At 35.4% G+C, this 15,825-nt stretch overlaps 1 protein-coding gene across 1 annotated transcript in view; it reads left to right on the plus strand.

Annotated features, from left to right (window-relative positions):
- The first annotated feature begins 4,613 nt into the window (after positions 1-4,613).
- VhaSFD (V-type proton ATPase subunit VhaSFD) overlaps positions 4,614-15,825 on the plus strand; it is a 130,790-nt gene continuing 119,578 nt past the window's right edge. The window contains exons 1-2 of the mRNA XM_090405842.1: positions 4,614-4,809; positions 15,158-15,236. Coding sequence (XP_090261968.1) covers positions 4,749-4,809; positions 15,158-15,236 — 140 coding nt within the window. The 5' untranslated portion in view covers positions 4,614-4,748. The remainder of the gene's footprint in view (positions 4,810-15,157; positions 15,237-15,825) is intronic.

Raw genomic sequence — 15,825 nt, forward strand, 5'->3', positions numbered from 1 at the left:
TTCTTGTTAGTACTACTCCCAACCGACATGTCGCCTGGTCTGCCGCTGGGGGGGGGGGGGGTATATTTTTGACTGTAGAGGCGTATGTTCACGGGGCCGGTTTGCCTGCTTGCGGGATGAAAATCGTCAGATAAACTGGCGGAAAAAACCCTACTGCCCGCGCCCAAGATCGGTAACTTGGCTATGCCTGAGGAAGATCCTCAAATTCCTCACATCTACGACGGGAATCGAACCTGGGACACTCCTTCCCCAAGCATATGGTTGCGAAGCGCAAAGCCACTAGGCTAACCGCGCGGTAATATACAAATAAATCTATCAAATCAGTTAATAACATAAAAATCATCTACTATGCTTTTCTGCTATTTGTCCATTCCGTCGACGTGACTTGTGGGAATGCCCTAAATATTCTCCCCCACCCCCCGATTTTTCCTCAATGCCAGTTTTCAATAGTTTCATTTTAGCAGACATTGCAAGTGAACATCAACATTTAACTTCTCTGTATCTGTTCATGAGACATAACTCGAGAATGGATGAGCTAATTTTAATGAAATTTAATATTAATTTCCGTCTGATGATGATAATCGTATACTGATTTTGATTTGTTTATCAGTCCTCAAGTAATATATCTTATTATCGCGAACGTCCTTGGAATGTTACGCTGTATGTATGTATGTATGGCTTAACGTCATACAGTATATGAACAATTTAAGCGCCTCCGTAGCGGAATTGGAAGAACGAAGGTACGTTGCGCCCTTCGATTAGAAAAGGCCTAAGTTCGATTCTCGTCATGACGGGAGGAATCTTTATATGGACTTTTTCAATTGAAGGTGAGTTAGCCGATTTCATATGGAGGTAGCAGGGTTTTTTCTCCCGGAATCTCGGGTTTTTCATCCCGCATACAGACAAATCGGCCTTTTAGAATACACACACAATTTACAGACAAAAATACTAGCTGTGGTGGTGGTTGTGGCCAGTTGATGTAGGTGATTGGTAGTAGAGGGTCGGTGCGGTAGTGGAGACGGAGTGTAGTATAGTAGGCATCCTCCTGCGATGAGTCTTCGGACTCCTTGGAGGTGTCATGAATAATAATAATAATAATATTAATCAGTTAATGTATCGATTATAAAATTTTGAGAGATCTATTTCATGAATTTTGATATCCAGTTTTCACCTTGTTTCAAACATATTTGGCTATTTAAAATAAAGATTTATTTATTTATTTTTAATGTGAATCCCATCACGAAAAGTTGTAAACCAACACAAAATTAGACCTACGGTTTTATCTAACCTAAGGGTTAGATAAAACAGAAATTCTGTTCCGAAGACTAAACATACAGTCCTTTTTCAAGCTAGTTCAGACAACCAATAAATAAGATGAAGGGTAATCTCACAGCATGCGACAAAAACTGTCATTCCCAGAAGAAATGTGCGTTTATTAATACACCATATCTCGTAGGTTTACTAAAGTGATATTATGTTTTAGCAATTTACTCATATTTTATAACAATATTATAGGAGAAATGGATAAAGCGAAAGTGGATTTTCTAAGGCATTTGATTGGATATCACAAGAAAGGCTGTTGCATAAACTAGGGAATATGGGTTGGAATATAAACTCTTGACTTGGATAAGTGGATGACTGACAGGTATCAGAATGTGGTATACGATGGGCGTGAATATATCAGATTTGAGGTGACCAGTGGTGTGTCCCAAGGTTAGGTCATTGGACCATTGTTATTCAAACTATACATTAATGGCATTAGGAAGGATCTAAGAGAAGATGTTCAGTTGTTTTGCTCATTACAAAATTATACCGGGATTATGGAATGTAGATTATGTCGACTACCGACTGGTTAGTAGGAGAAAGATGGGTGATATGTCATAGGTTTATAAACTTCTGAACAGGTGTTATAGGATATCGTCTGACGAAATTTTTCGCTATATGGAAGGTGTGAAGAACATTGAGAATCCATGGAAGTTAAGTTTTTCGAGATTAAAAAAGGGGTACGAGATAGATTTTCCTTAAAAAAAAACAGTGAGTGAGTGGAATACTTTGCCTCTTGAAGTGGTTGAGTGCATGAAATCAGTACCGTCTTAACAGTATTGTAGGCTTGGGCAAAACAATGCGCTGGAGGCCGCTACCCACCCACCTACAGAAAGAAAAATGTAAACGGTGAATAAAATTAAGCCGATATATTTATTGGTACTGTTAAAAAAATCAATGTCTAAACATAAAAAAACATGCTTTACAGCATATTTTTTTTAGCAAGGGTTAATCAACAGAAATTTTTGCAAATTCCTTTACAGAGAATTGATTTATAATTGACTTAAAGTCAACGGTCTTCAGGATGTCATTTTACATGCACATGAGTGAAAGCCAGTTCAAACGCTGCTGCCCCCATTGTGCTGCAAAGCTGATTATTTGTAAGTTTCAATCCTGAAAATGAACGTTACCCTGTATTGTTGGTCATCATGCACATGAACACTCTGAGAGCAATTTCAATATTGGGAAACACAGATTTCAAGTTTTCCGAAATTATTTTTCTATACAACACAGGGAGAGTCTCACAATTTTCATCAAGAACTGTGTATTTTAGATGCTTGATCATTTAGAAGGTCGCCATAATAAAAGTCTTTGTGATACACATTTGCCAGATGGTCACACGTTTTATTTAGCTCATCAGAACCAATTGTTCTCAATTGACTGAAAAAGGAAAAGGGATTCCCAAGCTTCTGCTCGTTTTATTAGATCAGAGTTCAAGATGGAATGCTTCCATCTTGAACTCTCTGAATGTACCAGATGGTAAATGTCAGTCGTTCAATGTGTGAGATGTCTGGAGTGGAATCCACACTTATTGAATAATACTTTGACTCTTTCATTTCTTTCAGAATTACACAAAGAACATGTCCCAATAATTGAATAAATTCCTCACAAATGTTTGCCAACAAATATGATGGATTCCCCTTTCCAACATTTCCACACTCAACAGCTAGATAATACCTAAAAAGGTGCAATTTTTTGTCGCCCCAATAGTTTGATTCTCTCCACGAAATGCTAAACCTCTCGAGGCAAGAAAGTGAATGACAGAAACCACACGTATCAACATCTTATGCCAGTACTCCTGCTCTGAGCGATGATGTTTGATTAATATAGAAATCTATACACCCGATTTCATTATGCTGGATCAAATATGTCGTCTTGCAGTTGCGATGTTCTTCTCCATTTTTATGCTCTACAATAAGATTGCTGTGTTTCCAGTCATTGAATCCTGATGTAGCAAAGGGAGATTCTTTCTTGGACAATAGGCGACACGCAAAACAGTACAAACGACCTTGGGATGGTGAATAGAGTAGCCATTCGCGTTTCACATACTCCCCATTCGTTTGAACACTTTCTTTGCTAAATGCCTTGTCTTAGTTCTCTCTCCTCCGGCCCCGACGTACACCCGGCGTGAGTTTGAAAGGTTGCACTCATGATTCTGACATGATGTCGGCCCACTACGAATCCAGTAATCCACTATTAGTATTTTTAATGTCCCACAGTCCAGGATCTGTGATGTGAATTGCACACTCCTTTGCCGTTATAGATTTGCGTATTTCTACTTGTGGAATGTCCCCAACAGCAGAAACAAGTAAGGGCATGTCTGGAACTGGATGATTTGATACAGGAGTGGATGTAGATGGCGATGCTGTATTTGCAGTAGCATAGTACTAGTAGCTGACGTTGGACCTGGATTGAACCAAGATGTTAACTTTGGAAGTTTGCTCATTTTCTCTTTCTCCTCTCAGCTCCTTTCCACTTCTGTGCTCCGCTCATAAAAGTACGCTTCATTTCTGTTCAAAGGTTATCCACCTGGAAAAAAAAAAACTTTAATAAAATTATAGTATAGTATGAAAAATATTTAGTTATTGACGTATTGTGCACAATCTCCAGTATTCTTTCTTAGCTCAGTGTTCCTGCGAGAGATCGAGTAATTTATACACTCTGCCAAGAGATCTCTCATGAACAATATGGCAGCATGGGGTCCCTGAGCAACTGCCCAGTATGCCCATGTCTCAAGACGGCCCTGAACTACAGCAATTAAGTCCGAGTTTTTTTTTCTTTTCTTTTCTTCCTTTCCGAGTTGTATGTATGAGGGGGGAATTATATAAACCTAGTTTCTACTGGGGTAAAAATTTGCTTGCTTGTGGTTAACACTGAAGAGTCTGAAAGAAAGGCATATAAGAAGTTCTTCAAGTCCGCAACTAAAATTCGAACCGATAACATTCTTTCTTCTAGAATTTAACATTTTTCATACCGTTTTATTTGTTTTTATGTAGCCTTCTCACTTATTTTTTTGAGATGAATTTATGTATTTTTAGAATATAATTTTTGAATGGGATTGGTTTTAACAACCTTTTTGCTAAAATTATCATGTAAAAATGTCTGTCCATACATTGTCAATCCCCTCTAACATACACACTTTTCCATAAAAAAAAAAAAAATCTACGGCATTGACATTTTTGAAACGAACATAAATTACACAGTCTTTGAAAAACTACAGAATAATTTGTAGAGTACTGCTTCTTTTCGCACTAATTGTATATTGTTAATAGGGTGGTGCTAGTGTTTCATACGTTGCTCAAATGGTCAAGTGACTGGAGCCGCTGTTTATGGTTTCTTTACCAGTTTTATTATTTTGTGCGAATGGGATTAACGTCGTACAATTAGTTTTCTGCATAGTTTGTAATAAATCAGATTAAATTACAATGGCCCTACCATCGAAGATTAATTCAGTTTTATCATCATTGCCTGATGATATTGAAAAAGGTTAGTTCTTTCAGTTTTTTTTTACCTTGGATCCTATACATAGGGGCGTAAAGCTCTAGAATTGGAACCGGCACCGGATAACCGGGAAAAAAATAAATAAAATAAAAATAGCATATCCTTGATGAAAATGACACAATCGCAAAAATACAACACACTGTTTAATATAGTTATTTTTTGTACCACCTTTTTTCCTGCTCGAAACTGTAATTTAAAATGTAAACTATATTTCAAGCTGATCAGGTCTGTGGAATGTTTCCTATGAGGATGGATTGAAGATATGCGGGATGCAGAGTTTAGCTGACAGGCGGAGGAGAGGAGATAAAGAAACTTATAAGTTACTAACGGAATTCTTTAAGAATGATACAAAAGAAATTTTTTTCAGTACATGGGGAATAGGGAGAAAACAAGGTGGTCACACTTAGCTAACCAAGAGTGTGGTTAATTAAGGTCTGAGAACTAGGTTCTTTACTTGGAGATTGGTGAATGAGTGGAATGATTTACACAAGTGGTTGTAAATGCCCGAACAGTGAATGAGTTTAAGGAGATGTATGATAGGCATTATGTTAATGAATAGTGTGGGTTTCTCCTGTGATGAGTCTTTTGACTCTATGGAGTACCTGTAAATAATAATAATAATAATAATAAAATATTGGCATAAGCCTGTTGTTCCAATGTTTTGTGGATGGATTACATCTTAGTGACTAAAACATGTTTATTTCAGGATTTATATTATTTTCTTGCTGTGGCAATCACGTTTCTCCTGTTTTTGATTAGTTCTGTCACGTATTATTAGAACTGTACTTGTTCAGCAATCCTTGTGATTAGATTTATTACTTGACATTTCTAAGAGTCCAAGGACTCATTGTAGGAGTATATACTACAGTTATCTCACTGTCTCCTTCTTAATCATCCAGCTACACACAACAACAACACTACAAACACAAAATAGCATCTACCACCAATATTTTTGTCTGTAAATGGCATGTACTCTTGGTTGATTTGTAAGATGAAAAACTTCAGGAGTTTTTCATCCTACATACTAAAGTTTCCAAGAGGGGGAAAACCCTGCTACATCCATATGAGATTGGTTAATTTGCCTTTAAGTAAAAAAGCCCATGTAAAGGTTCCTCCTCATCACAAATGGATTCAAACTCAGGTTTTTCCACTCAAAGAGCCCAATGTTCCATTGCTTTACAGAGGTGCTTATTTGATTACAGTAATCCAGTTGTCTGATCAGACCTTATAACAACTGCTATCCTCTTCTTTCTACTTCTAAGCACTTCAGAGTATTGTACTATATCTATGGACAGAGTTCTATGGATTGGCAACACACATACACACACAGCAGGTATTCAACACCCCACAGTTTAATTTTTGACTTGCAGAACAAATTGCTCTTCTTCATTCATTCATTCATTCTTTCTTTCTGTTACTATCCTTTGGAAGAGTCTTTCTCTTATGTGTTTTCTAAGGAAGGATTATAGCCCACAGGTTTCAAATATAGTCTGAATAAGTTTCTTTCTTCCCAACTTGCATGCCCATGGTACTAAATGTACTATCGGTGCCCTTCATCTCATATATGGGATTACCATTGAAACAAACTAATAAAATATTAAATAAAAATAAATAAAATCAAATAAATAAAAATTAAAAATAAATGAATCAATTGCATATTCCTTTGCAGTCCAGTGACGTTTCATTGACATATAAGTGAATAATGATAGTTCCATTACCAAGCTCTGCAGAATCCCACTTGTAACCTTTCTTCTGATTCTTCCTGAACCATACCCAGCACGTAGATATCTCTGATACCCATTTTCCCATTCATTCTACTCACTTGATGTTTAAATTTATACATTGGGTGAACCAGACTATGCAGGTGATGTATGTCTAATTGCTCACAGACATGCAGATATCCAAAATAAACTACCCACACATTAAAGAAGAATCACCAAAAGTTGGTTTGAAAATAAATACAAACAAAATGAAAGAAATGAGAATCAATGTGAACAGCAAAATACCAAGTACAAATGAAAATAAAATATTAAAACTCAAATTTTACATATCTCATCAGTGTTTTATCTCCAGAAGGTGGGGGGGGGGGGGAAGCAACCAGAAATGTTGATATAAGGATTCAAAAGCAAGAAGTGCATATGCTCAACTGAGGTAGAGTATGGCAAATGAAAAATATTCACAGATCCAAAAATAAAAATATTTATTGTATGTATTAAATCACTTCTTTTATATGGGTGTGAAACAAGGTTGTTTCAAAGGAAATGCCTTATACTAACTATCCCATTCTGATTTGTTGTCCTTATTCATGCGGGCATATTATACTCATTCATACACTCAACTGCCTCCCTAAGATCTGCATATCTACTCCCCCCCTTAATAAATCTAGTTTCCCTGATTCTGCACATCCACTTCATTCAACAACACTTTTTCAAGTCTCCTTACACCGAATCCATTCAAATGCAAACCATCCATCTTATATAGATCCTTTCGCCCATCGAACTTGCTCCACACATCCACAAATTCCACACCACTCATCCTGCATAACCCATGCATAAAGTCTAAAACAGAGTACCAAGATTTTTAGTGGAACCTGTGGCATAGTAATTAAATAATAAAGTAACATGTAAAAACCACAGTGATATCTTTAATTAGTAAAAGGACAAATATTTTATACTAAAATTAATAGTACATCTTCAGTGTCTATAACAGTAATAGGAATGGAATACAAGCAAAACGTTCGGTGGATCACCTATTAAAATACAAAATGGTAAAGTACCAGAGTTTTCTTTTTCCATAGTGAATTGGGTGAAGGTTATTTATCTGTTGTAGAAAAGTGGAAAGTTCATCTTCAGTGTGTGGCCAAACAGCAAAAACATCATCGACATAATGGTACCAAAGAGATGGTTGAGGATGAATGGATGAGAACATAGTATCTTCTAATTGTTTCAAATAGCAGTTTGCCAAAGGTGGAGACAGGGGGGCTACCCATGGCAGTACCTTCAATTTGTTTGTAGAAAATCTTCAAACAAATTGAAGGTACTGCCATGGGTAGCCCTCTGTCTCCACCTTTAGCAAACTGCTATTTGAAACAGTTCGAAGATACTATGTTCTCATCCATTCATCCTCAACCATCTCTTTGGTACGGTTACGTCGATGATGTTTTTGCTGTTTGGCCACACACTGAAGATGAACTTTCCACTTTTCTGCAACAGATAAATAACCTTCACCCATGCATCCAATTCACTATGGAAAAAGAAAACTCTGGTACTTTACCATTTTTGGACATCCTCCTTACTACAACGTCTTCTGGACATCTTATTTTGGACAAACTGGCTGTTCTTTGGAAAAAAGAATAAAAGAACATCAATATTATATTGATTATAACAAACCTCTGAAGTCTGGTCTGGTGCAGCACAGTATTGACTCTACTCATAGTGTCCAGTGAGATAAAGCAGTTCTCCTTCATAGATGCAGATTCAAATATGAATGCTTATTCAAAGAAAGTTGTGAAACTATCTTACACACTGACCGAATTTAAATAGAAATGACTGTATGTCTCTCTCAAAGATCTGGGAGACTTATCTTATGTAAAAAATCATTTATCTTAATAGATTAAATTTGTTATTTCTCTTATTTCCTAGCCTGTGTAGCTCAGTGGATGTGGCATTTACACACCACAGCGCTTGGCCGCACGAAGGAAGACTTGGTTTCAAGTCTAGTCGGCGACGAGAGGAAATTTTTCTAAGCCTTTTTTTGACCGGTTCCCGAGTTAGCCGATCTCTGGCACGGGCAAGCGGGATTTTACTCCCGTAAACTCAAGAGAATCGACCGTAGAACCCACATTATTTCAGACATTAAATATATTGTGTTAGGGACCACGAGATGGCAGCACATTTGAGCCGTCTCTCTTCACTGTGTACTGCTTAATTAGTGATAGCCTTGGGCCATCTATCTCTGATTGGTACCAGTGGAGATTGAACTGCCCACTCAGTCTCCAAAAGTTAGATAGGGTTAAATGGCCTCGCCTACTCCCCATATACGGGAATAAAAAAGGCGTTAGCTGATTTTTTGATTTTGATTATTTCCTAGCACGCGGTAACAATTGTATTTTAATAGGTGATCCACCAAATGTTTTGCTCGTATTCCATTCCTATTGCTGTTACAGACACTGAAGATGTACTATTAATTTTAGTACGAAATATCTGTCCTTTTACTAATTAAAGATATCACTGTGGTTTTTACGTGTTACTTTATTATTTAATAGAGTACCAAGTTCTGAGCCCTGCAGTGCTCCATTAGTTACTTGCCTTCTCTCAAACTCAACTCCTCCTTAAATCACTCTTTGATATTTATCCATCAGACAGCTCTAATCCAAATCGCCATTCATATCCATCCCTATTTCTCTCTATTTATGCAACAGAATGTTTTGCTTATATTCCATTGCAGTGCTCCATTAGTTACTTGCCTTCTCTCAAACTCAACTCCTCCTTAAATCACTCTTTGATATTTGTCCATCAGACAGCTCTAATCCAAATCGCCATTCATATCCATCCCTATTTCTCTCTATTTATGCAACAGAATGTTTTGCTTGTATTCCATTCCTATTACTGTTGCAGACACTGAAGATGTACTATTAATTTTAGTACGAAATATCTGTCCTTTTACTACTAATTAAAGATATCACTGTGGTTTTTACACATTACTTTATTATTTAATAGAGTACCAAGTTCTGAGCCCTGCAGTGCTCCATTAGTTACTTGCCTTCTCTCAAACTCAACTCCTCCTTAAATCACTCTTTGATACTTGTTCATCAGACAGCTTTAATCCAAATCGCCATTCATATCCATCCCTATTTCTCTCTATTTATGCAACAGAATTCAATGTGAAATCCTGTCAAATGCCTTTTGCAAAGTCCAGCGGTATCACTGAGTAGCCATTTTCTCTATTCAATTTATCACTTTATGGTAAAAAGTAAGAAGCATATTATTAAGGCAAGATCTGTCCCATACAAAACCATACTTCCTCCTATTCCTGTCATATTCATCATATTCCTGTCTGCTCAGTCCTGAATTCTGTCTTTTAGCAACTTCTACAATACCTTAAAGTTTAGCAAATTTTAATGCTATCAAAACTCAGTTCTGCCTGGAAGGAAGACCATACCTCACTCTCTCCTTCATTTTCCACAACACTGATCAATTTTTCCTTCTTAGGCTGACTTACAGATCTAGCCTGTCCTGTCATAAACCCGTCATATTCATATCTTCTTCAGCTTCCTAAAAGCATGGCATTCTTTTTTGTCTTAAACATTACTTCTCTTCTGCTCTTACACTTTTATGAATTCAGTATCCACTCAACCTTAGAATATTGTTCTCACAACTGAGATGGTGCATCAAAAACCTCTCTCAGAATGCTAGATTGTATTCAGAAGAGAGCTTTTGTTTAATAGATGACTTTTATCTCACTGATGATGATGTTTATTGATAGTGTTGTGCCTTTTTAGTAGTAAGCAAGTTGACATTCATGGTGTTTTATTCATTCTGTGTAGCTGTAAAATGGATACATCTTCAAGAAAGCATTCAGAAATATGTACTCTTTCTTGTCACACAAACATCACTTAAAGACAAATTGCCAATGAATGTGATGTTGGTTTGGGTATGTTAATGCAATTTTAAAGAGGTTTAGGGAGACAGGTACCTTTTTCCCTGACAGAAAAGGAAAATGTGGGCAAAAAAAGGAAAAACTACACTTACTCAAGATCATTTACTAGTTAGGAAAAGTGAAATGAATCCAAGATTGTTTGCTGTAGACTTAAATAGAGACTTGACAGCTAATGGGATTAATGTTTCTGACATTGACAGTCCATCAAAGATTGTTGGAAGCAGGAAGGACTGCTCATAGAGGAAAAAGAAACAACCGTTTGACGAAGGTTATGCAGTAAATGAGTTTCCATTGGGCACAAATGTACATAGATTGGACTGTTGAGAAGTGGAAAAGGTCATATTCTCAAGTGAGAGAGAGCCATTTCTTTGTCCAAGGAGAGTGAGTACCCTATGTTTGCAAATCAGTGACTGATAAGGCTTCTCCCACCCACTTTCAACAAGCTCCTAAACACCCAACTAAAAGATGCTCTAGGGTTGTTTTACACATGATGGTCCAGGATCACTTTGCTGGTATCATGTAAAGTGACCAGTACATAAAAATATTAGAAAAAAGAGTAGTCCCACAGATCCAAAAAGACAAAAAACTCGCCTTCCAACAGGATCTCACATCACACCACACTTCAGAAAAAAGGGAAAAAAAAAGGGTTTCTCAAAAATCACAACATCGATTTGCTTCAGTGGCCAGGTAACTCTTCTGATTAACTGAATATAAAATATGTGGGCTCTAGTGAAAAAAGTGAAAAATAGACATGAAAAATTAAATTGTGATACAAAGGATAACTTAATACATTCCATTATATTCCATAAGTATGTTTTTGAGATGTAGAAATAAGAAAAATGCATTCTATAATGGTAGAGTCCATGTCTGAATGAGTTAATGAACTTTTTAGGAACAGAGGAGCTTGCATAAATTAAGTAAAGTGTGAGTTAAATTTTTTATTTTCTTGTGAAATTAAATTTTTTCTTTAAAATGTGAGTGTTTGGAATAATTTATTCGCTACTGTAACTTCTCATCCTTGCCCTTCATTCCGCATATGTCTGTCTTTTGGAAAACAGTCTTTCCAAAAGACAGACTCTGTTTCCCCCAATGCATATAATCTCTAAGTCTTCAAAAAATACATTAACGGATGACTTTCTCACACATTGCACAGAAAAGTCATTGTTCATTTCCAATAAAAAGATGGAAATCAGAGAACTCTATGTATTTTCTGAATATGTCTGTTTCTTGTTAGTTTTCAAACTTTGAAACAGTAGACAGGGGGACTGTTTATGCAATATTTGATGATTGAATTGTTAAAACTGTGCAACTACATGTGGAACGCTTGTTTGAAGTTTCATCCAATAATAGTAATCCTATTGCTGAAAGAAATCTTATAGTTCTAATATCCTATAGCAGTAGTCTATTCATACATGAGTGTGCATGCGTAGATTAAAAATATGGGTAGGTACTTACTTTGCACTCATATGATTATGTCAGCACTATAGCAAGTTCATTAACACTGTTAATTCTCATGGATTTTCATCCTATCAATGTTGTCTTAACCTTCATAATGGACCTGCCTGGCAGGACACCTAACAATGTACAAAGACCACCACCAAAGGTACAGTTTTAATATAATTTTTAAATAATAGCTTTGCACTTGTAAGAGAACTAAATATCATATATTATTCCTATATATTTCACTCAATATGTCACGAGCTTCATTGAAGGAGAAGGCAGAAGAACTGGTAATAACATTTAAATTCTGAATACAAGAATGAGTCATAACAACATGTGTATAATATCACTTGTCTTGGTCGCAGCTGTACAGTAGTAGGAAACTCTATTAGAGTTCAAAGACATGGGAATAGATATATAATTAATTAAATAAATAAATAAAAATTATAAACAAGTAACAGCAATCACTTTCCAAAACTTAGACATAAGCATACAGTCTGTCTGATTAGGATGGTGGCATAAGGTTTTACGATTCAAAAATAGACGATCAGATTTGAACATACTGTAGTGTAACAGCTTGGTATGGTTCCATTAAACTCTGTCTAGTGTCGATGGCATGAGAAGCAAGGCCTTCCAATAATTAATTCCAAAAATCTTATATAATCTTGATGTTCTTCAATTCTAATGGTAGCAGAATGGCCAGTCTGTCCAAAATAGCAAAAATGAGAACAGGGTATTTGATAAACACCAGGCAAAGATAGGGTTGATAATCTATCTTTGATAGGTAGTAAGAAAGATAACTTCCAAGATGGTTTGAAGGTGGTATTCAAATTATATCTGCAACGTGTGGAAAAAGGGATGATATCAAATATTTCCTATATCCAGGTCTCACTGTATCCATTAAATGGTAGAACGTGTTTTATTTTATTTAATTCTTCTAATAGAAGAGACTCAGAAGAACAAATTGTGCATGCTTGGTGTACAAAGCTTTTGATAATACCTAAAGGATGGCTTTTTGTAAACAGAAAATTCAATATTACCAGCAGAGGTTAGGATGTATTAAAATACCCAAAAAGGGGACTATTGTTAGTTTCACATTCAATAGTGAACTTGATGCATGTACATAAGAAGTTAAAATTAACTCCTTATAAAATTAATCACATCATCCTTCACAAAAAATAGGTATTATCAAAAGTCTTGTATACCAAGCATACACCAATTGTGTATGCTTGGTGTACAAGGCTTTTGATAATACCTATTGTTTTAGTTTAATTAATTTTAATTTTAAGTTTAATTAATCACTTTGTAAAGTGATTTATTATCCATGTATTTAGAAAAATAGGAATAAAGCATTGTACACCTCATGCACAATTTGTTCTGAGTCTCTATTCTATTAGAAGAATTAAATAAAATAAAACTTACTGTATTACTTAATGGCTACAGCAAGACATTGATATAGAAAATATTTAATAATTCCAGATGCAATTTTGTGTTAAAAGGATCAGCATACCCTACCTTAAAGGAACATCTGAACAAATAGTAAGGACCTGTCACAGATATAATTTGTATGTCACGTTCAAACCGGCCCAGAGGTTATCGTCTTTCTTACTACCTCTATCTTTGCTATTTTGGACAGACTAGTCATTCTGCTACTATTAGAATTGAGTAGCATCAAGATTATATCAGATTTTTGGAATCTGAAGGTCCACTTGCTTCTTATACCATTGACACTAGACATGGAATTCACTGGAACCATACCAAGATGCCGCACTATAGTTGATCATCTATTTTTTGAACTGTGTGAAGCCCTATGCCACCATTCCTAATCATGGATAGACTATATGCCTATCTCTAAGTTTTGGGAAGTGATTACTGTTAATTGTTTATAATTAAAAAAAAATTAATTATACATTTATTCCCACATTCTGAAGTCTAATAGTGTTTCTTCCTACTATATGGCTGCAACCAAGACATTATATTATACGCATACTGGATGACTTGTTCATGTATTCAGAATTTAAATGTTGTTACCATGTTTTCTGCTTCTCTCTAAATGCGACCGAAACAAGTGATATTATACCTATGCTGTTATGACTCATTCTTGTATTCAGAATTTAAATGTTGTGGCCAGTTCTTATGCCTTCTCCCTAAATGAAGCTTGTGACATATTGAATGAAATATATAGGAATAATATACTATATTTAGTTACTGAAAAAGAGAGCCAAAAAGTTTCACTTCAGCGATGCAAAATTATCCAAATTAAGTGGATATTGAATCCAACATTATTTCAAAGCTGAATAGAGAAACTACCAGAGTTTCAGAGAAACTACAACTTGGATTTATGCTTGGATCCACCGAAACTTTTATAGTTTCTATATTCGGCATGAAACTCTTGTAGTTTCTCTATTCGGCTTTGAAATAATGTTGGATTCAATATCCACTTAATTTGAATAATTTTGCATCGCCAAAGTAAAGCCTTTTGGCTCTCTTTTTCAGTAATTCTTTGTGCCTTTTGTGATGTGACACCTTTTTGGCAACTCGTATGGTAAAGTATAAGTTCTGCATCACTTCAACCTGAGTATTTACATCTGGATCTGGCTCCCACTGACGAGACCTCAACAAATGTCGAAACCAGTCTGGGTAGTGACACCCCCCATAATATATAACATCACACATGTCTGCTAGGAGATGTGTTTTACATTATTGGAAACACTAAGAATAGTGATCAGAGCTTACTCCACCTTTACTATGAGTTGTCCCTGTCATGAAAAGTTTGCTTGTGCTTGGATCTGCCAAAACTTTTATAGTTTCTATATTCGGCATGAAACTGTTGTAGTTTTTCTATTTGGCTTTGAAATAATGTTGGATTCAATATCCACTTAATTTGAATATTATATTTAGTTTTTTCTTATATGTGTGAAGCTGGTATTTAAAAATTATATTAAAACAGTATGTATAGTAAGTCCATTATTAGCACTTTAAGTTCCAGTAGGTCTAGGACTCAAAGTGTTAATAATTACTTTCCTCCCACTTTCAAAGCTATAATCCATTTATAGTATGAATCTAAAACCTTATTTTGTGGGATTGGTGTGTGTACAGTATTAAAAAAAAACATTATTTTTATGAGGATGTATTGAAATTGTTACATGTTTTTTTATTATATGTTTTCTTTGGAATGCTTTATATTCTCTAAGAAATTTGGATGACGATTTAAAAGTTTAAATTTACTCTATAGGTCTGACTGCCACAAGTATTTTACAGCAAAGAGCTAATGACATTAGATCTCAGAGGGTCAATTGGATGTCTTATCTTCAGTAAGTTATGTTATGTTTCTAACTAGTTAATAATTGTTTTATGAAATTATGAAAAAAAAATTGCAGAAACTAAAGTTCAGACTGAAGTTAAGCCCTTTCTTCGTGTGCTGCAAATAATTACAAATACGAATTCAAAAAATAATTTTTCTAAAACAAATATTTGTTGGCTAAATTTTCATCAAATTATTTTTAAAATATTAAATATGTCAATCTTTTTATGATTGACATTTTTGTGTTATTTTTTCTGCTAAGTAGTTTATAATTATATTTTAGTTTTTTGCTTCATCATCATCATATTCCTGCCATGTACCCTCAAGGGGTGTACAGGATATGATAGTACTACATGAAAAAAATTACATCATTACTAACTTCCTATCTACAATTTTCCTCCAAATCAGTCTGTTACTTGTCAAGATCCAATATTTTCAGATCTTATATTTCTATCGTCTAAGGCACTTTGTACCGTATCAATCCACCTATATCTTGGTCTTCCTCTGGGTTGTTTTGCTGCAAACCTGGCAGAGAACACTTGCTTTGCTAATCTTTCTTTGTCCATTCTGTTTAAGTGACCATACTACCTGAGATTAGC

The sequence above is a fragment of the Typopeltis vanoorti genome, chromosome 15 (assembly GCF_054136105.1).
Source record: "Typopeltis vanoorti isolate ZY-2024b chromosome 15, IOZ_Tvanoo_1.0, whole genome shotgun sequence".
Taxonomy (NCBI): Eukaryota; Metazoa; Arthropoda; class Arachnida; order Uropygi; family Thelyphonidae; genus Typopeltis; species Typopeltis vanoorti.